At 43.9% G+C, this 25,881-nt stretch overlaps 1 protein-coding gene across 2 annotated transcripts in view; it reads left to right on the top strand.

The window, feature by feature from the left end:
- adcy5 (adenylate cyclase 5) overlaps positions 1-25,881 on the top strand; it is a 395,092-nt gene that overhangs the window by 301,292 nt on the left and 67,919 nt on the right. For both annotated transcript variants that reach the window (XM_063051336.1, XM_063051335.1), the window contains 2 exons: positions 12,528-12,556; positions 23,168-23,315. In XM_063051336.1, coding sequence (XP_062907406.1) covers positions 12,528-12,556; positions 23,168-23,315 — 177 coding nt within the window. The remainder of the gene's footprint in view (positions 1-12,527; positions 12,557-23,167; positions 23,316-25,881) is intronic.

The following is a 25,881-nucleotide window of genomic DNA, read 5'->3' as shown; positions in this document are numbered from 1 at the left end:
GGGTATTGAGGAGGCCCTTTGCCTAAGAATCATAAAAATCTTTGGTAGATCAGGCAAATGGGAGTCATATGGAACTGGCACTGATAATCTTTGTTTTGTTATCCAACTATATATTCATGGTTCATTCATTCTATCTCCCTCTCCCTCTCTCCCTCCTTCTCTCCCTCCCTCTCTCCCTCCCTCTCTCCCTCACCTCCCTCTCTCTCTCTCTCTCTCTCTCTCTCTCTCTCTCTCTCTCTCTCTCTCTCTCTCTCTCCCTCCCTCCCTCCCTCTCTCTCTCTCTCTCCCTCTCTCCCTCTCTCTCTCTCTCTCTCTCTCTCTGTCTCCCCTGTACAGAAGAGACTGTTTGCCCTGAACTGAAGTGGGGTGGGGGAGCTAATATCCTAGTGAGAAAGTTTACTAGTGCTGCACAGGGGTGGGGGGAGGTGTTAAATTAAAATTACAGCAAATCAGAGTGCCAGAACAGATAGTGGAGACGTTGTGGAGACAAATGTAGTTAAGCATGATGTGACTAATGTCCTGAGCTGTGTATATTTCAATGCAGGAAGTATCGGAGGAAAGGCAGATGAGCTCAGGGCATGGATCAACACATGGAATTTTGACATTGTAGCCATTAGTGAGACTTGGTTACAGGAGGGGCAGGACTGGCAGCTCAGTATTCTGGGGTTCCATTGTTTTAGACACAACAGAGCAGGAGGGATTAAAGGAGGACAGGTGGTGTTACTCGTCAGGGAAAATGTCACAGCATGCTCAGTCAGGACAGACTGGAGAACTTGTCTAGTGAGGTGTTATGGGAGGATCTAAGAAGTAAGAAAGGTATGACCACATTAATAGGGCTATATTACAGACTACCAGATTGTCCGGGGGATTTAGAGGAACAAATTTGGAGATTGTAGACTGTTGCAAGAAACATAAGATTGTTATAGTAGGTGATTTAAACTTTCCACATATTGACTGGGACTGCCATACTGTAAAAGGACCAGATGGGATAGAATTTGTCAGATGTGCTCAGGGAAGTTTCCGTAATCAGTACTTCGAAGTCCCAATGAGACAGTTTGCGATAATTAATCTGCTATTAGGGAATGAAACACAGCAAGTGACAGGAGTGTGTGCAGGGGAACACATTACATCTAGTGTTCATAATGCCATCAGTTTCAAAGTAAATATGGAAAAAGATAGGTCTGGTCCATGGGTTGAGATTCTGAACTGGAGAAAGGCCAATTTTGATGGCATCAGAAAGGACTAACAAGTCTGGATTGGGACAGGATGTTTTCTGGCAAAGGTGTACTTAGTAACTGCAAGGCCTTCAAAAGAGAAATTTTGAGTGTACAAAGCTTGCATGTGCCTGTCAAAATAAAAGGTAAAGATAACAGGTTTAGGGAACCAAGGTTTTTCAGAGATATTGAAGACCTGGTTAAGAAAAGAAGGAGGTGCGTGGCAAGTATGGGCGGGTAAGAACAAATGAGGTGCTTATAGAGATGCAAGATACCACTTAGAAAGAAATCAGTGGGGCTGAAAGAAGGCACGAGGTTGCCCTAGCAGACAAGATGAAGGAGAATCCTAAAGGATTCTATAGCTGTGTTAAGGGCAAAAGAATTGCAAGGAACATACAGGTTTCCCCCGCCATCCGAAGGTAGAGCGTTCCTATAAAACGGTTCATAAGCCGGAATGTTGTAAAGTGAAGAAGCAATTTATATGGGAAAAACTTGTGGGCGTTCGCAGACCCGAAAAATAACCTACCAAATCATGCCAAATAACACATAAAACCTAAAATAACAGTAACATATAGTAAAAGCAGGAATTATATGAGAAATACACAGCCTATATAAAGTAGAAATTCTTTTCTGCAATCATTGCTGCACTGTCCACCGTAGCAAAAATCTCACGCAAGCACTCTCTCTAGTAACCTTTAAGCTATGAAGCTGCCAAATCATACCAAATAACACACAAAAATACACAGTCTATATAAAGTAGAAATAATGTATGTACAGTGTAGTATCACTTACCGGAATCGGGAAGACAGCGAGCACACTGATGATGGTGTGTTAGGCTGAGTCGTTGGAGGTTGGGGCGGTAGGACACTGGGGTGTCATCTCATCGTCGTCTGTTTCCATCAGGGCAGGCAGGTCATCTTCTTCTATATCTGCTTGCCTTGATGTCGAAGGTCGAGGTTTGTCGTCTGCTGTGGCTGATGTGGAAGGCTTGAAACATGACAGTATGCTTGACTGCTTAGCCGCGCACATTTTTCTATCATACAGTTCTTTGTTAGCACTCAAACCATCCTGCAAATATGCCCTAAACCTACATACCCTTTCAAAATTAAAATCGTACTTCTCTGCAATCATTGTTGTCAATTGCAGCGAAAATCTCACGCAGTTGCTTCACGTTCAGTTCCTGGATGACTTCACTTTCGGTCCGTTCGCTACTGCATTCGGTTTCGATTATTATTCTTTCCTCTTCCAATTGCATTAGCTCGTCATCTATCAGTTCTTGGTCATGGGATTGCAAAACATCTTCAACATCATCTTCGTCAACTTCCACAAGCCAAATTCACTTTGTCCTTACTTCGTCCACCACGATAGAAACATAGAAACATAGAAACATAGAAAATAGGTGCAGGAGTAGGCCATTCGGCCCTTTGAGCCTGCACCACCATTTATTATGATCATGGCTGATCATCCAACTCAGAACCCCGCCCCAGCCTTCCCTCCATACCCCCTGATCCCCGTAGCCACAAGGGCCATATCTAACTCCCTCTTAAATATAGCCAATGAACTGGCCTCAACTGTTTCCTGTGGCAGAGATTTCCACAGATTCACCACTCTCTGTGTGAAGAAGTTTTTCCTAATCTCGATCCTAAAAGGCTTCCCCTTTATCCCCAAACTGTGACCCCTCGTTCTGGACTTCCCCAACATCGGGAACAATCTTCCTGCATCTAGCCTGTCCAATCCCTTTAGGATTTTATACGTTTCAATCAGATCCCCCCTCAATCTTCTAAATTCCAATGAGTACAAGCCCAGTTCATCCAGTCTTTCTTCATATGAAAGTCCTGCCATCCCAGGAATCAATCTGGTGAACCTTCTTTGTACTCCCTCTATGGCAAGGATGTCTTTCCTCAGATTATGGGACCAAAACAGCACACAATACTCCAGGTGTGGTCTCACCAAGGCCTTGTACAACTGCAGTAGTACCTCCCTGCTCCTGTACTCGAATCCCCTTGCTATGAATGCCAGCATACCATTCGCCTTTTTCACCGCCTGCTGTACCTGCATGCCTAGTTTTACGCTAAGTGTGACACCCTTACGAGCTCTTTTAGGCTTTTCCGATACCTTAGAACTCATCTTGCTAACGGATGCTCAAAATAAATCGACATAAAGCACAGATGCTCACAGGCACATGTTTAAGCAATGCTGGCTAGAATGCAGTTCCGGGGGAGGAGCTTGGCTGCTCGGGGCGTCTGCTGCCTTTTTACACACGCTGCCCTTTTTCACGCACTGCCTTTTTTCGTAACAGTGAAAACACCTTCTGTTAGCGAAAACAGGTAACTAATGTAGGTCTTTCGTAACAGCGAAGTGTTGTAAAGCAAACGTTTGAAAAGTGGGGGACACCTGTAATTGGTCCTCTGGAAGATCAGAATGGTAATCCATGTGTGGAGCCAAAATAGATGGGGGAGATCTTAAGAGGATTTTTTTTGCAACTGTATTTACTCAGGAGATGGACACGGAGTGTATGGATGTCAAGCAAAGCATCATTGACTTCATGGACCCTGTACAGATTGCAGAGGAGCAGGTGTTTACTGTCTTGAGGCAAATCAGGGTGGATAAATCTCCAAGGCCTGACAAGTTGTTTCCCTTGACCCTGTGTGAGGCAAGTTCAGAAACTGCAGCGGCCTCAGCAGAGATATTTAAATCATTCTCAGTGCCAGGTGAGGTACCGGAGGACAGAAGATAGTTCTGTTGTTTTAATAAGGGCTGTAAAAATAAACCAGGAAACTATCAGCCAGTGAGCCTGACATCAGTGGTGGGAAAGTTACTGGAAGGTATTCTAAGAGACCGAATATATAAAAGTATTTGGATAGATGGGGACTGATTAAGGACAGTCAGCATGGCTTCTTATTGCATGGTAGGTCATGTCTAGCCAATCTTATGGAGTTTTTTGAGGAAGTTACCAGGAAAGTTGATGAAGGCAAGGCAGTAGATGACTAAATGGACTTTAGCAAGGTATTTGACAAGGTCCCACATGGAGGTTGGTCAAGTAGGTTCAGTTGCTCCACATTCAAGATGAGCTAGTAAATTGGATTAGACATTGGCTTTGTGGGAGAGGCCAGAAACCGGTAGTAGATGGTTGCCTGTCTGACTGGAGACCTATGACTAGTCGTGTGCCAAAGGGATCGGTGCTGGGCCTGTTGTTGTTTGTCATCTAAATCAATGATCTGGATGATATTGTGTTTGAATGGATCAGCAAATTTGGGGATGACTCCAAATTGGAGGTGTAGTGGACAGTGAGGAAGACTATCAGAACTTGTATCTGGTTCTGGACCAGCTGAAAAATGGCAGGTAATTTAATGCAGGCAAATGTGAGATGTTGCACTTTGGTAGGACCAACCAGTGTAGGTCTTACATAGTAAACAGTAGGGCACTGAGGAGTGCTGTAGAACAAATGGATGTGGGAATACAGGTCCACAATTCATTGAAAGTGGTGTCACTGGTAGGGTCATAAAGAAAGCTTTTGGCACATTGGCCTTCAAACTTACTCTCCATTCGACGTTGACAAGTACAGTACTGTGTTATAGCAAAACGTATAAGCTATATATATGTGCATAAGGCATTGGCACAATACTATATGTTGTGAAATTACCACCCCACCAGCCTCCTGGTCCAACATATAATTCTCCGTAACTTCCGCCACCTCCAATGGGATCCCACCACTAAGCACATCTTTCCCTCCATCCCCCCTGCTTTCCGCAGGGATCGCTCCCTACACAACTCCCTTGTCCATTCGTCCCCCCCATCCCTCCCCACTGATCTCCCTCCTGGCACTTATCCTTGTAAGCGGAACAAGTGCAACACATGCCCTTACACTTCCTCCCTCACTACCATTCAGGGCCCCAGATTTGATACGTAATCGTGAAGGGTATAAATAGGGTAAATGCAAACAGGCTTTTCCACTGAGGTTGGATGGGACTACAACTAATGGTCATAGGTTAAGGGTGAAAGGTGAAAAGTTGAAGAAAAATATGGGGGGAACCTCTTCACTCGGAGGGTGGTGAGAGTGTGGAATGAGCTGAAGTGTCTGCTGTTTCCTTTATTATTCCTGCCAGTGTATGATCATGTTGTTGACCTGAGGTAGTTCTGTTTGCCTATGGTATAGCCCATTTCCCTCTGAACATGTACAATACCTGTTTAAATGCCTTTGAAAGCTTGTAATTGTGCCCACATCTATAAGCATTCTCTGAGCATTCCATATTCCTGCTATGCTCTGTGTGAAAATGTTCCACTTTGGCCTCTTCTAAAAATATTTCCCTGTCACCTTCAACCTCTAGTTTTAGACTCCCTATCCTGAGAAAAAGACCTTTCCTATACCTTTCATGATGATATAAAACTCATCCTCCTACATACCACATGAGAAAATGTGCAGACGCTGGAAATTCGAGCAACACACACAAAATGCTGGAGGAACTCAGCAGGCCAGGCAGCATCTATGGAAAAAAGTACAGTCGACATTTCAGGCCGGGTCCTGCTGAAAGTCTCATCCCGAAACATCAGCTATACTTTTTTAGTAGCTTTATAAGATGTAGTTTAAAGTGTCTTCAGGGCAGTGCATATATAGAGGGGTGGGGAACTAACTAGAATGGTTGATTCGAATAACTACCTGGGAGAAGAAGTTTTTAAGAAGGCGTGAATTATTGTCTTCATAGCCCTATGGAAGGGAGCTTTTGAAAAAGGCAGTTTTTGGGGTGGGCAGTGATTTTCCCTGGACACATTCAAGTCCTGCGGTGATGGTAGACAGCACCCAATGACCTTTCCTGGTGACCTGATATTTGATGTAGTTTTTGTATATTGTGTGAGGTTGATACACCAAACCAGACAGTGATGTTTGATGTGAGGATGCTCTCTACAATGCCAGTGTAGAATTGCACCATGTTCTGGTGAAGATGGAATCACCAAACCAGACAGTGATGTTTGATGTGAGGATGCTCTCTACGATGCCAATGTAGAATTGCACCATGTTCTGGTGAAGACGGTATTTTACCAAATCAGACAGTAATAACTGATGTGAGGATGCTCTCTACGATGCCAATGTAGAATTGCACCATGTTCTGGTGAAGACGGTATTTTACCAAATCAGACAGTAATGACTGATGTGAGGATGCTGTCTACGATGCCAGTGTAGAATTGCACCAGTATGTTCTGATGAAGATGGAGTTTTACCAAATCAGACAGTAATGACTGATGTGAGGATGCTGTCTACGATGTCCGTGTAGAATTGCACCAGTATGTTCTGATGAAGATGGAGTTTTACCAAATCAGATAGTAATGACTGATGTGAGGATGCTGTCTACGATGTCCGTGTAGAATTGCACCAGTATGTTCTGATGAAGATGGAGTTTTACCAGCTGCCACAAGAAGTACAGCCTCTGCTGAGCCTTTTTGTCAATGAAGGAGATGGGAGGTCCTGTGAAGTAATGATGCCCAGGAACCTGAGTGTTGAGTCAGTATTAACTGCAGAGTTGTTGATGTTGAGTGGGTGGAGCGAAGACACATTTCTCCTGAAGTCCATATGCATCTCCACAGTTTTGAGGGCATTCAGCTCGGAATTGTTGTGGTTGCACCAGGACACCAGCTTGTGTACTTCCTGGTGGTTCAGCTTTCCCCACAATCCTGTAATTCTTTTGCTTTCCTATAATTATCCAATTGCCTAATTATCTAATCTGTATCTCTTACTGATTCTCCTTGTTTAAAATAAGGTTAGGGTTTTTTTTTTGTCACGTGTACACTAAAACACTCCATCCAACCCTTCCTGATTTTAAACAATCCCGGCTAAGTCTCCTCTGCCCTGAGGATGATCTTCATTTCTCCAGCTAATCTAGCTAAAGGTGAACTCACATCTCCAGCTGGTTCAGACCCTAGCACTAAATGAGCAGAGATCTCACCATGATCATATTTGCTGAAGACTGATGTGAGAGGGAGTATGGAAAATCATTTAGAGTTCCATAAATACATACTGGGTAAAAAAACACTCTTTGCCACAGTAAATGTGCTTGACTTCTGACACCATTAATTTTATTAATGTTCAATCACAGGGCTCCAGATTAGTTGTGGAAATACATTCCCAGAGTTGGATTCTATCTTAATACGGTCTGGTAGGTCCGGTATAAATCCTGGGAAAATATTGCTAAATCCTTAAATTCCCTTAAGTGTTTCCCATCAATGTGCAGGAGAATGAGAGAAGATTAGTTAGAAGTATACAAAACTATGAGGGGTACAGAAAGGATAAATGCAAGCAGGCTTTTTCCATTGAGGTTGGGTAAGGCTAGAACTAGAGGTTATAGGTCGTGAGGTGAAATGTTTAAGGGGAACCTGAGGGGGAACTTCTTCACTCAGAGGGTGGTGAGAGTGTGGAATGAGCTGCCAGCGGAAGTGATGGATGAGAGGGGTTGCAACATATAAGAGAAGTTTGGATAGGTACATGGGTGGGAAGGTTATGGAGGGCTATGGTCTAGGTAGTTGGCGAGAAGTAAGAAGTAAGACAATCTGGAACTGTTTTGCTCACTGTGGTTTCAAGCATTGAGGCTTGGAGATGCCAGAAATGGCTGAGAGTGAAAATGAAACAATCACATTACTCCATCGAGTTAGGAATTACGAAGAATTTGAAGGTATCAACAATCTTCTTAAATGTTACAATGAAAATGAAGACTTAGAGGATGCAGTTGTTGAAAGCATTGTATGAAGGCAGTCCATTATCTGCACTAGGTTTTGTTTATTTATACAGTGCCTATAGAAAGCATTCACCCCAGGGAAGCTATCCTGTTTCATTGTTTTACAACATTGAATCACAGTGGATTTAATTTAGTTTTTGTGATACTGATCAACAGAAAATGACTTTCGTGTCAAAGTGAAAACAGATCTCTGCAAAGTGATCCAGTGTTGTAAAACAATAAAACATGATAACTTCCCAGGGGTTGAATACTTTTTATAGGCACTGTAGGCTATATTTGGAACATTGTGTGCAATTCTAGTCTCTGCACTGCAGGAAGGATGTGGAGGCCTTGGAGAAGGTCAGACGAGGTTCATCAGGATGTTGCCTGGATTAGAAAGTGTTAGATACAATGTGAGCTTGAAAGAACTTGAATTGTTTTCTTTGGAGTGTCAGAGGCAGAGACATGACCTGATAAAACATATATAAACATTTAAAAGTGTAGCTAGTCAGAGTCTTGTACCCAATGGTGAAATTGACAAATATTACAGGGTGTTGCTGTAAGTGAGAGGGCGAAAGTTTAAAGAAAACTTGCAAGATATATGTTTTGACTGTGGTAGTGCCTGGAACATGCTACAAGGGAAGTGGTCAAAGCTGATAAGGTAGTAATATTTAAGAGGCATTTAGACAGACGCATGAGCAGACAGGAAATAGAGTTCAGGCTCATGGGACTAGATGTTTCAATCCCTTTGATAAGCAGATCCTAACTTGGGTCATGGTATACAGATCTTGAAATGGGGCTTGGTGGGTGGCAGATGCTTCCCAGGGGTCATAAGGTGGGCACCCCCCTTCTTAGATGTCTCATCAGTTGAAGCCTACTACATCTCCAGAGGACTCAACAGTGAAGCCTGGCATCCCAAATGCACCCCCTTCACATCTGGCCGGGCCACCCATGGGTCATTTCAGGGCCCAGCTGCCGTCACTTCTCTTCATCCATAACCAATGGCTGCTTCGCTCGGCTGCCTCTGAGAGTTCTTTTATAGCTTGCCACTGGCTCTGGCCTTGGACTCCCAATCCCTTCAGCCATCTGACCATGGAATTAGCCACAAATCCTCTGCAGCCAACCTCTATGACATATACCACATAGAGGCAGACAAGACTAGTTTAGATCAGCATTATGGTTGGTGCAGATATGGTGGGTCGATGGCCTGTTCCTGTATATTATTGTTCTGTATAAGATCTATGTGTGTAATTGAGCATTTTCTTATCTTTCATTCTTGTGTTATTTACAATTGGCCATCTTAGGAGACCACAACAGAACAGAGCAGAAGGGTCAGAAGAAAGTAAAAACGTAAAAACTCAAAAGAGAGGTGGATCACTCAGCTTCTCGTGTCTGCTCAGCTGTTACATAATACCATCACTGATCATTTATCTCAGCACCACTTTCCTGCACTAATCTCATGACCCCTGATTACCTTAATATCTAAAAATATTAGCCAGAATGCTGACCAGTCAAGCAGATTAATGTAAGTGACATAAGGAGATGGATGAAACATTTTTTGTAGGGCTTTATCTCAAGAAATGACATGCAAGATAATGTTCTAGCACAGTAGAGGTGGAGGATTGGACAAATGGAGCTGCCGCTTTTTTGTAGATGAGGCTTTACATAATACTTGTCCTCTCAGGTAGATGTAACAGATCCTGTGATACTATGTGGAACAAGGTCAAAGGAGTTCATCTTCTGCAATCCTGATCAACATTTATCCCTTAACCAGGATTATCAGAACAGATCAAATGTTTGCTCTCATCTTGAAGTTATGCAGCCAGAGTCATAGGAAAGTACAGCACAGAAACAGGCCCTTCGGTCCATCTAGTACATGTCGAACCATTTAAACTGCCTAGTCCCATCGACCTGCATTTGAACCTTAGCTCTCCATATGTCTCAGATCCATGTACCTATCCATTCTGATCTGAAACGTTGAAATTGAGTCATGTCCACCGCTTGGGCTGGCAGCTCATTCCACACTCTCACGACCCTCTGAGTGAAGAAGCTTCCCCTCACGTTCCCCTTAAAATTGTCCCCTTTTCTCTTAATCTTTGACCTCTAGTTGTAGTCTCATCCAACCTCAGTGAGGAAAGCCTGCTTGCATTTACCCTATCTATACCCTCACAATTTTGTATCAAATCTCCTCTCAATTTTCTGAGTTCTAGGGATACAGTCCTGACCTATTCAATCTTTCCTCATAACTAGATCCTCGAGTCCCAGCAACATCCTTGTAAGTTTTCTCTGTACTCTTTCAACATTATTTATATCTTTCCTGTAGTTAGGGAACCAAAACTGCACACAGTACTCCAAATTAGCCTCACCAATGTCTTATACAACTTCAACAAAACATCCCAACTTCTGTACTCAATACTGTTTTAAGAACAGCTTCTTCCCCTCTGCCATCAGAGTTCTGAAAAGACAATGAACCCATGAGCACCACCTCACTATATTTGCTCTGCTTATTTAATTTTTTAATATATATTTCTTATTGTAAATTATAGTATATTTAATGTATTGCACAGGACTGAGGCTGCAAAACAACAAACATCACAACATACTCAGCCTAGAACTTTTACACAGTTCTGTAGTCAGTGATAATAAACTTGATTCTGATTCTGATTCAGTTAAGCTAGCAACGTAACGTAAGCCATTTCTTTCTTTCTTTCTCTCTTTCTCTCTCGCCCTCCTTGGGGCAATGTGTTATGAATTATGACAAGAAGGAAGCAGAGTTTTGGTCAAATTTTGGAGCAGAATGAAAGAAGAATGAAAATAAACCATGTTTGGTTTTCTTATTAATCTCTCGAGCCACAGACATATTCAGCATTAGTAAAACAGTTTCACAAACTTGAGAGAGCTTATCAACAGCATTTTTGCTTGTTTCCAACAAGTAGAATGTTAAATTGCTACTAAAATACTGTGCTAGCAAGACTTTACTGAGCAATGTTGTGGGCAATAAATGGGATAAGCATTTTCTGTTAAGACCATTGCTGACTTCTCATAGACAGTGAGAACTTACAAAGAACATTATTAACGGACAGAACTCTCATGCTAATCCAATAAAGCTTTCATTATAATCCAATAAAGCCATAATGATCTGGTCCTCAGTAAGTTGTTGATTGGCACAGGAAGAGGCAGAGACATCATATGTTATTTGTGGAGCAAAGTTACTGCATCAAATGAAGCCATTGAGCTTATTGTGCCTGTGCTGTTGCTCTGATAGGCCAGTCCACTGAGCTCACACTTGCCTCCTGTAATTCTGCCAATGTTTATTACTTCTTATAAAAATATATTTCCAGTTTCCCATGCCTTTGCTTTCATCACACTGTAATTTAAAATGATCCATTTCTTATTTTTTAGATATAGTATTTGTGTAGATTTTGAAGATAAAATATGTTAAAGATGAGCTTTATCTGTCCTTGCACATTGAAACGTACCGTGAAATGCGTTGTTTGTGTCAGCAGTCCAACGATATGCTGGGGACAGTCTGCAAGTGTTGCCATACCTTCTGGCACCAACATGCATATCTACAATCTTGTCAGAACACAACAAGTGACAAAACAACAGCAAAGCAAACCCTACTCCTCCCTCCCTACACAATCCTTTAACCCCAGAACAGGCCATTTCTTCATCCCCAGTGTCCAGCAGACTCAGGCTCGGACTGGGCCTGTAGGTATTGGGCTTCAGCTTCTGCAGCAGTCTTGCAGCGATTCACAGGCTTGGCTGCGGCCAACAGGTATCGACTTCTGGACTTCCGATTTAACCCTGGGTCCTCGATGAATAGGGGAATAGAGTCACACAGTGTGGGAACACTGCCCTACAGCCCAACTGGATCGAGGAGCATCATCCCTGCTACGCTTCAAGATTCTGCATCCCAACCGCCCTGTCCCATGCTCCAAAGAGGGAGGGAAATGGGATTTATCTCCCTCAGGCTTTCTTATTCGTCTTTTAATTGGTGTCAGCTTTTGCTGTAACAAAAACAGAAACTACCAGAAACACTCAGCAGGACAGGCAGTATCTGTGGGAAAAGAAACAGAGTTAACTGTTTCAGAGCAATGATCTTCCATCAGAGTCATAACACCGTAGAGCACTACAGCACAGAAACAAGCCCTTCAGTCAATGCTAACCTGCTATTCTGCCTGGTCCCTTTGACCCACACCTGGACCTTAGTTCTCCATAACCCCTCCCATAGCCAAACCTCTTAAATACTGCAAATGACCCTGCATCCAACACTTCCACTGGCAACTTGTTCCACACTTATACCATCCTCTAAGTTTCCCCATAAGTAATTCACCTTTCACCCTTAACCTATGATTCGTAGTTCTAGTCTCACCCAAACCCTGGAGAAAGCCTGCTTGCATTTACCCTATCTTTACCCCTTGTGAGTTTGTATATATCATTAAATCTCCCCTTATTCCCCTACATTCCAGAGGGTGTTTCCAGATTTTTCTGTATTTGTTTCAGATTTCCAGCATCTGTAAGTGTTTTGCTTTAATTCACTCTCATTTGTGGTTTTTCAGTTGACATTAACAAGGTATTTCACTCTTTCTCTCTCTCTCATTCGCAGGGCATCGTAGACTACATGGCCAAGGACAAGTAAGTGGATATGTTACTTTTTTCTCAGGAACATTTTTACATTGTCACCAGAAAGCATGTTAACCTGTTGGAGACTGTGTGCTTGTATGGCCAAACAGAATTTATGGATGGGCAGAGCTTGGCATCTGAGCTAGATTCCATAGCAATGCTTAAGAGGCATTTAGTCAGGTACATGAACTGGCAGGGAATAGAAGGATATATTTATTTATATTTATTTTATTCAGAGACCAAGTCCTTCTGGCCCAACTATTACACCCATGGGACCAATGAACCTACTGAACCTGTTTGTCTTTGGAATGTGAGAGGAAACTGGAGAATCTGGAGGAAACCCCAGTGGTCATGGGGAGAAGGTAGTAGCCAGAGTAGAACTCGGGTCGATGGTATTGCAGGGTCAATGATTCCATGAGGTCCTAGTGCCTGCCTCTTGTCTATTGATTGGACTATTCACTTTACTCCTGACCAGTCAAAAAGAGGCCTAAATGTTTTTAGAATGGACATTGGAGACCTTGATGTTTTGCATTGAGATGAGAAGGAGAACTGGTGATTATCTGGGACAAAGATACACCAGGGCCAGGGAGGACACTGTGGGGGAGATGTTAAAGACAAGTGAGTGTGGAAGGCAGGAAGGGCGGAGAGAATAAAAGATGAGAAGGTGACCGGGTGGGCAGTGCTACTGACTCAAGTCTACATTCTATCCTGACTTCCAATACTGTCCACGTAGAGATTGCATGTTTCTCCCGCGTCTGTGTGCATTTCTCCAGCTCCCTCCCATGTCTCAGATCTGCTGCTTGTTTGGATTATTGCTCACTGCAGACTACTCCCAAGTGTAAAAAATTGTTGAGGCACTTGTTTCTGGGGAGGTGCAGGGGCCGGGGGGGGGGGCAGGGGGTGTCATATTAATTGTATATGAGGAGATAACAAGACGTGAGAGTAGAATTGTGCCTTTGAGTCTGCTGTGCCATTTCATCATGGCTGATTGATTTTCTTTCTCACCTCCATTCTCCTGACTTCTCCCAGTAATCCTTGACACCCTTACTGATCAAGTACCTATCAATATCCTTTAAATATAGCCAGTGATCTGACATCCACAGGGGGTAACATAACATTCTGCAGAGCCAGTAATTCGGTTTTAATCCCACCACTGTCTGTCGGAGTCCATTCTCCCTGTGACCACATGGATTTCCTCCAAGTGTTTCCAAAGGGTGCTCCCTACAACCAATCAAGAGAGGGCAGCAGTCATATGGGAATACCAAACTACTTTCCAAGCCTGACTTGGAAATGCATTATCCTTTTTTCATCAAAATCCTGGAACTCCATGCAACACACACAAAATGCTGAAGGGATGGACAGGTCTGTCCATTGCCTCCACGAAGAGGGAAAACACAGGCTGGAGGAGCAACACCTCAAATGTCTAGGTTTGCCTCCAGCCTGATGGCATGAACACTGATTTAGAAGATTTCAAGTTCTGGTAACTGTTCCCCTCTATTCTTCCACCCACTAGTTTGCTCCTCTTCCCCCTTCTGGTGGCCTTCTCAGCCTTTCTCCTTCCCTCACTTGCATAAGCCTATCCATCAACTTCTCTGATTCTCCATCTCCACCTCTCTGTTTTACTCTCCCATCAGATTCCTTCTTCAGCCTTTTACCTCTACCACTTGCCACCTCCCATTTTCTCATGTCAGCCACTTTCTCCTACCCTCTCTCGCATGCTAGCCCGTACTCAGCCCCTCTCACGGCCTTCTTAGTCCCGCTTCACCCCTACCCTTCCAGTCCTGCTGAGGGTCTCGGCCCAAAGCCTCGACTGTTCATTTCCTCCCAGGTGTTGCCTGATCAATCTGCTGAGTTCCTCCAATATTTTATATGTGTTTTTGAAGTTCAAGTTTATTGGCATCTGACTGTACAGTACAACCAAATGTTGTACGACCACAGTGCCCCCACAAAACATGTATCACATAAACCAGAATATTACAATACATAAGTCAATAAAATATAATTCAAAATGCATACAGTCCCCAGCACAGGTAAACAGTAAACAGCTCGCTGTTCTAGTGACGAGACCTCTGTGGTGGCAGGGTATTCATTACTCTCACAGCCTGGGGAAGAAGCTGTTCCCCAGTCTGGCAAATCTACTCCTGACGGTACAGGGTCAAAGAGATAGTAGGATGGGTGGATTCACTGTGAGGAACGGAGCGATCTAAGAAGTTGGCTTTTCACTGCCTTCTCAAGGACAATGAGGGAAGGGAAATATTAGATCAGTGATCTAATATCCCAGGAATGATTGACGGAAGGGTGGTGCAGCTAGTGGAGCTGTTCCCTCACAGTGTCAGAAAACCTGGGTTCAACCCCGAGCCTCAGTGCTGTTTATGTGGAGTTTGCATGTGTTTCCTCCAAGTTTTCTACTTTCTTTCCACATCCCAAAAATGTGTAGGTCAGCAGATTAATTGACTGCTGTAAATTGTCCTTAGTTTGTAGGAGAGTGGTAGATTCTGGGGGTGGGGGTAGAGTTGACGTTCATGGCCGGAGAGCAGGTTGCAGGGGAATTTAGTTGCAGCATGGTATTGTTCTGACAAGCCAGCATAGATCCTTAAAACAAAGTTCAGCCTCTGACCCACAATGTTGTGCTGACCCTTAAACAATCTAATGCTCCCCTCCCTCATAGCCTTCCATTTTTCTGTCATATATATGCCTATCTAAGAGTCTCTAAAACCCCTAATGCATCTGCCTCTACCACCACCCCTGGCAGCATGTTCCATGCACACACCAGTCTCTGTGTAAAAACACTGCCTCTGACCCCTCCCCCCCACCATACTCTCCTCTAATCACCTTAAAGTTATGCCCTCTTGTGTTAGCCATTTCTGCCCTGGCTGTCCACTCTATCTATGTTTCTTACCAATTTGTACACCTCTATCAAGTCACCTCTCACCTTGCTCTAGCTCGCTCACACTATCCTAGTAAGACATGCTCTTTCATCCAGGCAGTGTCCTGATAAATCTCCTCTGCACCTTCTCTAAAGCTTCCACAATCTTCCTATGATGAGGCCAGCAGAACTGAACACAATATTCCAAGTATTATCTAACCAAGGCTTTGTAGAGCTGCAACATTACCCAAAGGTTCTTGAACTCAATCCCCTGGATAATGAAAGCAAACACACTCTACATCTGCTTAATCACCCCATCTACTGGAAATTCAATGGAGATTCACCCCATCTACTGGGAATTCGATAGAGATTCACCCCATCTACTGGAGATTCACCCCATCTACTGGAGATTCTATGGAGATTCACCCCATCTACTGGAGATTCAATGGAGATTCACCCCATCTACTGGAGATTCTATGGAGATTCACCCCATCTACTGGAGATTCTATGGAGATTCACCCCATCTACTGGAGATTCTATGGAGATTCATCCCATCTACTGGAGATTCAATAGAGATTCACCCCATCTACTGGAGATTCATTGAAGATTCACTCCATCTGCTGGAGATCAATGGGCCAAAATTGTGTTGCATGTTAGAAGGAAGTAGTAGATTTGGAAAATAGTTAATAATTGACATAGTCTGGTACCAGGGCAATTTAACTTCATAATATTCTTTTCTGATGTGGTTCAGGGGTGAAGGCACAATCTATTTCAGAGAATTGCGAGGGTATGTAAGAACAAACCAAAGTTAATTATGATCAGCTGATGCAGAACAGAAATGAAAAATGACAAACTATAACATTACAATATGCATTCCGGCAATAGTCTGCTTTAGAATTTGATTTGACAATTCAAGTATTAATGCTGCACAGTCAAACTGTGCACAGTAGAACAGAAATCTGTAGTGTCTGTGGGATTATTCTCATGCCAGGCTCTTCTCTTGGTCTTCCCACTCTGAAATATGTTCTGACTGCAAGAAGCCCAGCCTGGCAGCTCTTCTTGTTTCACCTTCTGCACTCCCACCTACTTCTTCAGCCTTCTTCCCCCTTTCTTCCTTTCCAGACGGAGATTCTCAGTGTTTTGAGCAGGATTGTCTCGACCCAAAGCGTCAACTGTCTTCTCCCACAGATGCTGCCTGACTTGCTGAGTTCCTCCAGCATTTTGTGTGTGTGTGTTCTTTTTGACCCTGCTGTTTTTTTCTCCAAGAGATTTGTCTGAGATCGGTCAGAAAAGCTTACAGATGTCATAGAAAGGAGGGCAGAATTTGCCGTTCCAGAGCTGTAAGTTGCTGAGACACAACAGCGGTGACTGTTTCTCACGGTTAAGTTAGCACAAAGTAGAAAATGTTCCCAGCTTTGTGCTCTAGCTTGGCAGCAGCCTGACTCTTATCTGATACTTTCATCTTTATTTACTCTCCAAAACTCTGTAGCAGTGGCACGAATCTACACGCAGTGCCCACTTTATTACACAGCAACCTTAAAGTCATTCTGCTGCATGCTAGAGCTCTCTAGAAAACACTGAAACTGTCACAAATCACCGGAGTCTGTCTCTGCCATCAGGGACACACACTCAGTGGCCACTTCATTAGCTACACCTGTACCCCTGCTCATTAATGCAAATATCTAATCAGCCAATCACGTGGCAGCGACTCAGTGCATAAAAGCATGCAGACATGGTTCAAGAGGTTCAGTTGTTGTTTGGCCCAAACATCAGAATGGGGAAGAAATGAGATCTAAGTGACTTTGACTATGGAATGATTGTTGGTCCCAGACAGGGTTCTTTGAAAACATAAACACGAGGAATTCTGCAGATGCTGGAAATTCAAGCAACACACATCAAAGTTGCTGGTGAACGCAGCAGGCCAGGCAGCAACTCTAGGAAGAGGTACGGTCGACGTTTCGGGCCGAGACCCTTCGTCAGGACTAACTGAAGGAAGAGTTAGTAAGAGGTTTGAAAGTGGGAGGGGGAGGGGGAGATCCAAAATGATAGGAGAATACAGGAGGGGGAGGGATGGAGCCAAGAGCTGGACAGGTGATAGACAAAAAGGATGTGAGAGGATCATGGGACAGGAGGCCCAGGGAGAAGGAAAAGGGGGAGGGAGGGAAACCCCGTCTCCGCCGCATCTGCTTTCAGGATGAGGCTTTTCATTCCAGGACGAGGGAGATGTCCTCCTTTTTTTAAAGAAAGGGGCTTCCCTTCCTCCACCATCAAATCTGCTCTCAAACACATCTCCCCCATTTTACACACATCTGCTCTCACTCCATCCTCCCGCCACCCCACTAAGAATAGGGTTCCCCTGTCCTCGCCTACCACCCCATCAGCCTCCGGGTCCAACATATTATTCTCCGTAACTTCCGCCACCTCCAACAGGATCCCACCACTAAGCACATCTTTCCCTCCCACCCCCCCCCCACCGTTATTTATTTTTATACACACATTCTTTCTCTCACCTTTTTCTCCCTCTGTCCCTCTGACTATACCCTTTGCCCATCCTCTGGGTTTTTCCCCCCTCCCCCTTTTCCTTCTCCCCGGACCTCCTGTCCCATGATCCTCTCGTATCCCTTTTGCCAATCACCTGTCCAGCTCTTGGCTCCATCCCTCCCCCTCCTGTCTTCTCCTATCATTTTGGATCTCCCCCTCCCCCTCCAACTTTCAAATTCCTTACTCACTCTTCCTTCAGTTAGTCCTGACGAAGGGTCTCGGCCCGAAACGTCGACTGTACCTCTTCCTATAGATGCTGCCTGGCCTTCTGCGTTCACCAGCAACTTTGATGTGTGTTCTTTGAAAACACCCTGTTTATGAAAGAGGTTAGAGGAGAATAGCCAGACTGGTTCAAGCTGACATGAAGGCGACAGTAACAAATAAGCATGCATTACAACGGTGCTGTGCAGAAGAACATCTCTGAATGCACAACATGTCAAATCTTAAAGTTGATGGCAACAGCAGCAGGCCACGAACACACATTCATTGGCCACTTTTTTAGGTACCAGAGGTATGTTACACCCAGTGTAATGTGAGTGGCATTAATTCTGGCACACTTTCAGTACCTACGAGCAAAAACTTTTTGCAGGCAAATGCACTTGAGGTGATGCCACAGCTGTAGTTGAACGAGGCCTTGGGAACACCAAGGGGATGTTTTCATGTGTAAGTCTGACAAAGCAAACCTGTCAGATTGGAGGAGCAACAGCTTATATTCCGTCTGAGTAGCCTCAAACCTGATGCCATGGACATTGATTGCTCTAACTTCTGGTAATTTCTCCTCCCTCCCCCTTCTCTCATTCTGGCTCCTCTCTTCTCCTCTGGTGCCCCCACCTTCTCTTTCTCCCATGGTACACTCTGCTATCAGATTCTTTCTTCTTAAGCCCTTTACTTTTTCCACCTATCACCTGCCAGCTTCTCACTTCTCCCTCCCACCCATCCCGCTTTCCCCTTACCTGATCTCACCTGTCAGTTGTACACCCTTTGCCAGCTTCTTATTCTGGCTTCTACCTTCCCCCTCCCCCCCACCCCACTTCCTTTCCAGTCCTGATGAAGGGTGTCAGCATGAAACTTCAAACGTTTATTCCCATCTATAGATGCTGCTTGACCTGCAGGATTATGTGTGTGTTGCTCTGGATTTCCAGCATCTGCAGAATCTCTTCTGTTCTGGGATGCCCACCTCGATTCACGTGCCTGAATCTGATGTGTTGCTTCTTGTTGTCACATGTATCAAGGCACAGTGAGAGGTTGCTGGGTGGCGGGCAAACAAAAAGGCTTTTCACAATGTCTCGTGTCACATTGATAAACATACCAGATCAGGACATGGAGACTGGAGCAGGCACCACTGCACCGATTTGTATTGTTTTGTACGTTGAACATAGAATAAAGATGAGTTTTATTTGTCACATGTACATAGAAACATCGCAGCATGTGTCAATGACCAACCCAGTCCGAGGAAGTACTGGGGGCAAGTATTGCCATGCTTCTGCCGCTAAAATCGTGTGCATAGCAAAGAACAGTACGGCACAGGGACCGGCCCTACGGCTCACAGTGTGATGAGCACAGAGCTGTATTAAACCCAGTCCCTCTGCCTGCACGTTGGATTTGGAATTGCCTTATTATTGTCACAAGTGCTGAGGTACAGTGGAAAGCTTGTCTCGCGTGCTATTCACACAGGTCAAAGAATAAGGTTAACAACCTCAGGGAAAGTGCAGTACAGGTAGCAATGAGGTAGGTGGTGAGATCAAAAGACCAATTTATAGTACTAGGGCGCCATTTAATTTTCCTGTAACTGTGGGATAGAAGGTGTTCTGAAGCCTGGTGGGACATACTTTCAGGCTTTTGTGTTTCCTGCCTGGTGGAAGATGGAAGAGGAGGGAATGCCCGAGATTATGCTGGCTGCTTTACTGATGCAGCGAGAAGTATAGACAGGGTTTGTAGAGGGGAGACTGGTGTTTGTGATGTGCTGAGTTGTGCCCCATAGTCCATATCCCTCCATAGTCACATGTCTAACAGTCTCTTAAATGCCTCTTTCTCATCTCTTCCACCACTCGCCCTGGTAGCCCATAGTATAGAAAAATAGGGGCTGTTGTAAACCATTCGGTCCTCCAAACCTGTCTCCCATTCAGTAAAACAACGGGTGATCCACTCTCTCAATTCATATTCAGCATTAGCCCTCTTGGCTTGGGCGCCATATTTTAGAAAGGATGAACTGACATTGGAGATGGTCCAGAGGAATGGGGGGGTGGGGTGGTCTCATTGAAACCTATAAAATATTGAAAGGCCTAGATAGAGCGGACACCTAGAGAATGTTTCCTGTAGTGGGTGAGTATAGGACTAGAGGGAACAGCCTCAGAATAGAGGGACATTCCTTTAGAATAGAGATGAGGAAATATTTCTTTGGCCAGAGGGTGGTGAATCTGGGGAATTCGTTGCCACAGGCAGCTGTGGAAGCCAAGTCATTGAGTGCAGAGGTTGATAGATTCTTGATTAGTTAAGGAAGTCAGAGGTTCTGGTGGAAAGCACAGGCGAATGGGGTTGAGAGGGGTGATAAATCAGCCATCATCAAGTGACTGATGAGCCAAATAGTCTAATTCCAGACCCATGTCTTATGATATGGTGGATAGAATAAAAGGGTTAAACTGGTAATAATGTCAGCTAGGAAGGTCAAGGTTAAATTCTTTAGAATATCAGTAAGACCAAGGAACTGATTGTGGACTTCAGAAAGGGGGAGTCGAGGGAACACAAACCAGTCCTCTTCAGCAGTGGAAAGGGTGAGTCCTTCAAGTGTTTGGGTGTCAACATCTCTGAGAACCTGGTCGAGGCCCAACATATTGATGCAACTACAAAGAAGACACGTCAGTGGTTATATTTCATGAGGAGTTTGAGGAGATTTGGTTTGTCACCAAAGACTCTACAGATGTACGCTGGAGAGTATGCCAATGGGTTGCGTCACTGTCTGGTATAGAGGGGCACTGCACAGGATCGGGAAGGGCAGCAGAGAGTTGTAAACTCAGTCAGCTTCTAGCTCCGTACCATCATGGACATCTTCATAAAGTCTGGCATCCAGCAATAAGAACGCTTACCACCCAGCACATGCCCCCTTCTCATTGCTGCCACCCCGGGAGGAAGGTACGCAAACCTTAAGACACACACTCAACATCTTAGGAACAACATTCCCCTTTGCCATCGTATTTCTGAGCAGAGCACGAACCCTTGAACACAAACTCACTTCTACAGCCACGTATCCTTTCTGGGAACATGTCTTCACCGTCAGCTTCTGCCACATGGTTTCCAGAATTGTTTTCAAGCTTCTCGATGTGGACCCCCTGAGGACGCCAGCTACTCACATTCAATTAACTGCTTCTCCCACCGCGTTCTACGTGAGTTCCTCCAGCATTTTGTGTGTCTTGCTCACTTTTCTGGTCTCTTTTTGTACTAATTTTTTATATTTCTTATTGTAATTTATAGTATATTTTATCTATTGCATGCACTGCTGCCACTAAACAACAGATTTCACAGCATATGTCAGTGCAATAAAGCTGATTCTGATTCTGAGTTGGAAGGAATTTCTGACCCATACTTCAACTCCTCGTCGGCGACAGAGGGCCAAGAGCCCCCTCTGCTGTCTACTACAACCATGCTCAGATTGTAAAATCGGAAGCAGGAACAGCTGACCACGATGCCAGATTAAACTAATCGCATCAGTTTGCACATAGCCTGTATCCTTTTATCCCCTGCCAGTTCACATATCTGTCTAAAGGCTTCTTAAATGTTGCTATTGTATCTACTTTCGCTGCCGTACCTGATAGCTTGTCCCACACACCTACCACTCTGTGTGAAAATACTTGTCTTGCAAATCTCTTCTAAACTTTCTGCCTCTCACCTTAAAGTTATGCTGTCTAATATTTGACATCTCCATTGCGTAAATTATCTACCTAATCTAAGCCTCTAGGGTAGGGATACATAGACCCCTTGCTTATTGGTCTATGGTTCAAAATTTTCATGTTTTTAAAATTTGGAGATAGAACACAGTAACAGGCCCAACGAGCCCACGCGAACCTCTCCTTATGGCTGAAACAGTCCTAGTGAATCTCTTCTGTACCCTCTCCAAAATCTCTCCCTCCTGTCTGTAGAACAGCTACCAGAAACATGGGAAATACAAGATTAAGAAAGAACACCCCACCACTTTGTCAGTGGTAAGAGGGATTGCTATTAGTGTTGTTGTTGGTATTGGTTTATCAGTGTCGCATGCAGTAAGATACATTGAAAAGCTTGTCCTGCAGACTGTGACTCTGAAAAGGGTTAAAGAACCAGTTATATTATTTTTGGAATATTTCTTCTGGCCTTTCTTTCAAAATTGATAACTCACACAAGAAGATACACCAACTCAAATAAGGTGCTATCTTTCTTGAAGGCCTTACAGTTTTGATGTATTGGATAGCTTCACTCACCCCAACACTGAACTGATACCACAACATATGGACTCATTTTCAAGGACTTACACTCATGTTCTCAGTATTATTTGTCTGTTTGTTTGTTTGTCTATAATTTTTGTACTTTAGCTGCTTGTCTCTGTGTGTGGTTTTTCATTGATTCTATTGTATTTCAGTGTTCTACTGTGAATGCCTGCTAGAATATGAATCTCAGGGCAGTATACAGTAACAGTACATACTTTGATAACAAATTTACTTTGAACTTTGGGAATATCCATGGGATCAGTGGCACAGTGACATGAGTTCAAATCAACCAGGCAAATGCATGGAAAAATAAAGGGCTGTGTGAGAGTGAAGGGTTAGATTGACCTTGAAATAGGTCAAGAGGACAGCAAAGGGCCTGGACTGGACTGCACTTTTCAAATATCCATGTTCTGTGATTTTTTTTGTCAATTCATTGTAGAACCATCAGGCTCCAAAATCATTCACTACTACTCTGAGCTAGTTTGAAGCTACAGACTCATTTTCAAGGACCCTTTACAACTCATGTGTCAGAATTTTGGTTTTTTTTTGCATTATCAGTTTCTATTTATGTGTAGTTTTTGTAAAATTCTATTATAATTTTTTTTTGTCTGTCAATATCTGGAAGAAAATGAATCCCAAGGTAGCACATAGTGACATACAGTTACTTTGATAATAAATTTACTTTGTCTCCCTGCCTGATCTTTGAACTATCCATTACTTTACTGCTGAATTATGTTTGGATTTTCCTCTCCTTTATAGCAGAAACATTCAAGAAAACATGAATCCGGAGGAGGAGGTGGATGAGTTTCTGGGACGAGCAATTGATGCCAGAAGCATAGATCGGCTGCGTTCCGAGCACGTGCGGAAGTTCCTCCTAACCTTCAGGAAACCGGAGCTAGAAAAGAAAGTGAGTGTTGATGTTGTCCAGCTACCCCAGTCCGACCCACAGGCAAGAGCAGCACAGATACATCAACGGTAGTGCAATTCTTCCTCATTCTATGGTACAGTCATGTCTCCGTAAGACATGGGAGGAAAATGAGGTCATTCAGCTCATTGGGTCTGCCCTGCCATTCCATCATGGCTGATCTATTATCCCTCTCAACCCCATACTCCTGCCTCTCCCTGTAACTTTCGATGCCTTCACTAAATCAAGAAACTATCAACCTCCGCTTTCAATGTACTCAGTAACTTGGCCCCCAAAGCTGTCCATGGTAATGAATACCACAAATTCACCACTCTCTAGCTAAAGAAGTAAACTCCTCATCTGTGTTCTAAGAGGACAACTTTCTATTCTAAGCTGTACCCTCCGGTCCTAGACTCTCCCACTATTAGGAACATCCTCTGCATGTCCATTCTATCTAGGCATTTCAGGTTTTTTTTTGTAGGTTTTAATGAGATCCTAAAGCATTCTTCTAATCTCCAGCAAGTACAGGCCCAGTCATCAAACGCTCCTCATATGTTAACCTCTTCATTTTCAGAATCATTCTTGTGAACCTCCTCTGGATCCTACTCAATGCCAGCACATCTTTTTTAGATGTGGAGCCCAAAACTGCTCACAACACTCCAAGTATGGTCGAGCTAATGTCTTATAAAGCCTCAGCACTATATCCATATTTTTATGTTCTGGTCCTCTCAAAATGAATGCTAACATTGCATTTGCTTTCAATAGACAATAGACAATAGGTGCAGGAGTAGGCCATTCGGCCCTTCGAGCCAGCACTGCCATTCACTGTGATCATGGCTGATCATCCACAATCAGTACCCTGTTCCTGCCTTCTCCCCATATCTCTTCACTCCACTATCTTTAAGAGCTCTAGCTAACTCTTTCTTGAAAGAATCCAGAGAATTGGCCTCCACTGCCTTCTGAGGCAGAGCATTCCACAGATCCACGACTCTCTGTGTGAAAAAGTTTTTCCTCAACTCCGTTCTAAATTGTCTACCCCTTATTCTTAAACTGTGGCCTCTGGTTCTGGACTCCCCCAACATTGGGAATATGTTTCCTGCCTCTAGCGTGTCCAATCCCTTAATAATCTTATATGTTTCAATCAGATCCCCTCTCATCCTTCTAAATTCCAGTGTATACAATCCCAGTCACTCCAATCTTTCAACATATGATATTCCCGCCATCCCAGGAATTATCCTCGTGAACCTATGCTACACTCCCTCAATAACTAGAATTTCCTTCCTCAAATTTGGAGACCAAAACTGTACACAATACTCCAGGTGTGGTCTCACCAGGGCCCTGTACAACTGCAGAAGGACCTCTTTGCTCTTGTACTCAACTCCCCTTGTTATGAAGGCCAGCATGCCATTAGCTTTCTTCACTGCCTGCTGTACCTGCATGCTTACTTTCAGTGACTGATGAACAAGGACACCAAGATCTTGTTGTACTTCCCCTTTTCCTAACTTGACACCTTTCAGATAGTAATCTGCCGTCCTGTTCTTGCCACCAAAGTGGATAACCTCACATTAATCCACATTAAACTGCATCTGCCCACTCACCCAGCCTGTCCAAGTCACCCTGCATTCTCGTAACATTCTCCTCACATTTCACAGTGCCACCCAGCTTTGTGTCATCTGCAAATTTGCAAGTGTTACTTTTAATCCCTTCATCTAAATCATTAAATGTATATTGTAAATAGCTGCGGTCCCAGCACCGAGCCTTGCAGTACCCCACTAGTCACTGCCTGCCATTCTGAAAAGGGCCCATTAATCCCTACTCTTTGTTTCCTGTCTTCCAACCAATTTTCTATCCATGTCAGTACCCTACCCCCAATACCATTTGCTCTAATTTTGCACACTAACCTCCTATGTGGGACCTTATCAAAGGCTTTCTGAAAGTCCAGGTACACTACACCCACTGGCTTTCCCATGTCCATTTTCATAGTTACATCTTCAAAAAATTCCAGAAGATTAGTCAAGCATGATTTTCCCTTAGTAAATCCATGCTGACTCAGACCAATCCTGTTACTGCTATCCAAATATGCCACTATTTCATCTTTTATAATTGATTCCAGCATCTTCCCCACCACTGCTGTCAGGCTAACTGGTCTATAATTGCCTGTTTTCTCTCTCCCTCCTTTCTTAAAAAGTGGGATAACGTTAGCTATCCTCCAATCCGCAGGAACTGATCCTGAATCTATAGAACATTGAAAAATGATTACCAATGCAACCACGATTTCTAGAGCCACCTCCTTAAGTACCCTGGGTTGCCGACCATCAGGCCCTCAGGATTTATCAGCCTTCAGTCCCATCAGTTTACCCAACACCATTTTCTGCCTGATGCAAATTTCCTTCAGTTCTTCCGTTACCCTAGGTCCTCTGGCCACTATTACATCTGGGAGATTGTTTGTGTCTTCCCTAGTGAAGACAGATCCAAAGTGCTTGTTCAGCTCGTCTGCCATTTCCTTGTTCCCCATAATAATTTCACCCGTTTCTGTCTTCAAGGGCCCAACTTTGGTCTTAACTAATTT

Source organism: Mobula hypostoma, chromosome 6 (assembly GCF_963921235.1).
Source record: "Mobula hypostoma chromosome 6, sMobHyp1.1, whole genome shotgun sequence".
Taxonomy (NCBI): Eukaryota; Metazoa; Chordata; class Chondrichthyes; order Myliobatiformes; family Myliobatidae; genus Mobula; species Mobula hypostoma.
The sequence above is the reverse complement of the archived record's forward strand: the minus strand, read 5'-3'. Positions and strand labels throughout refer to the sequence as shown.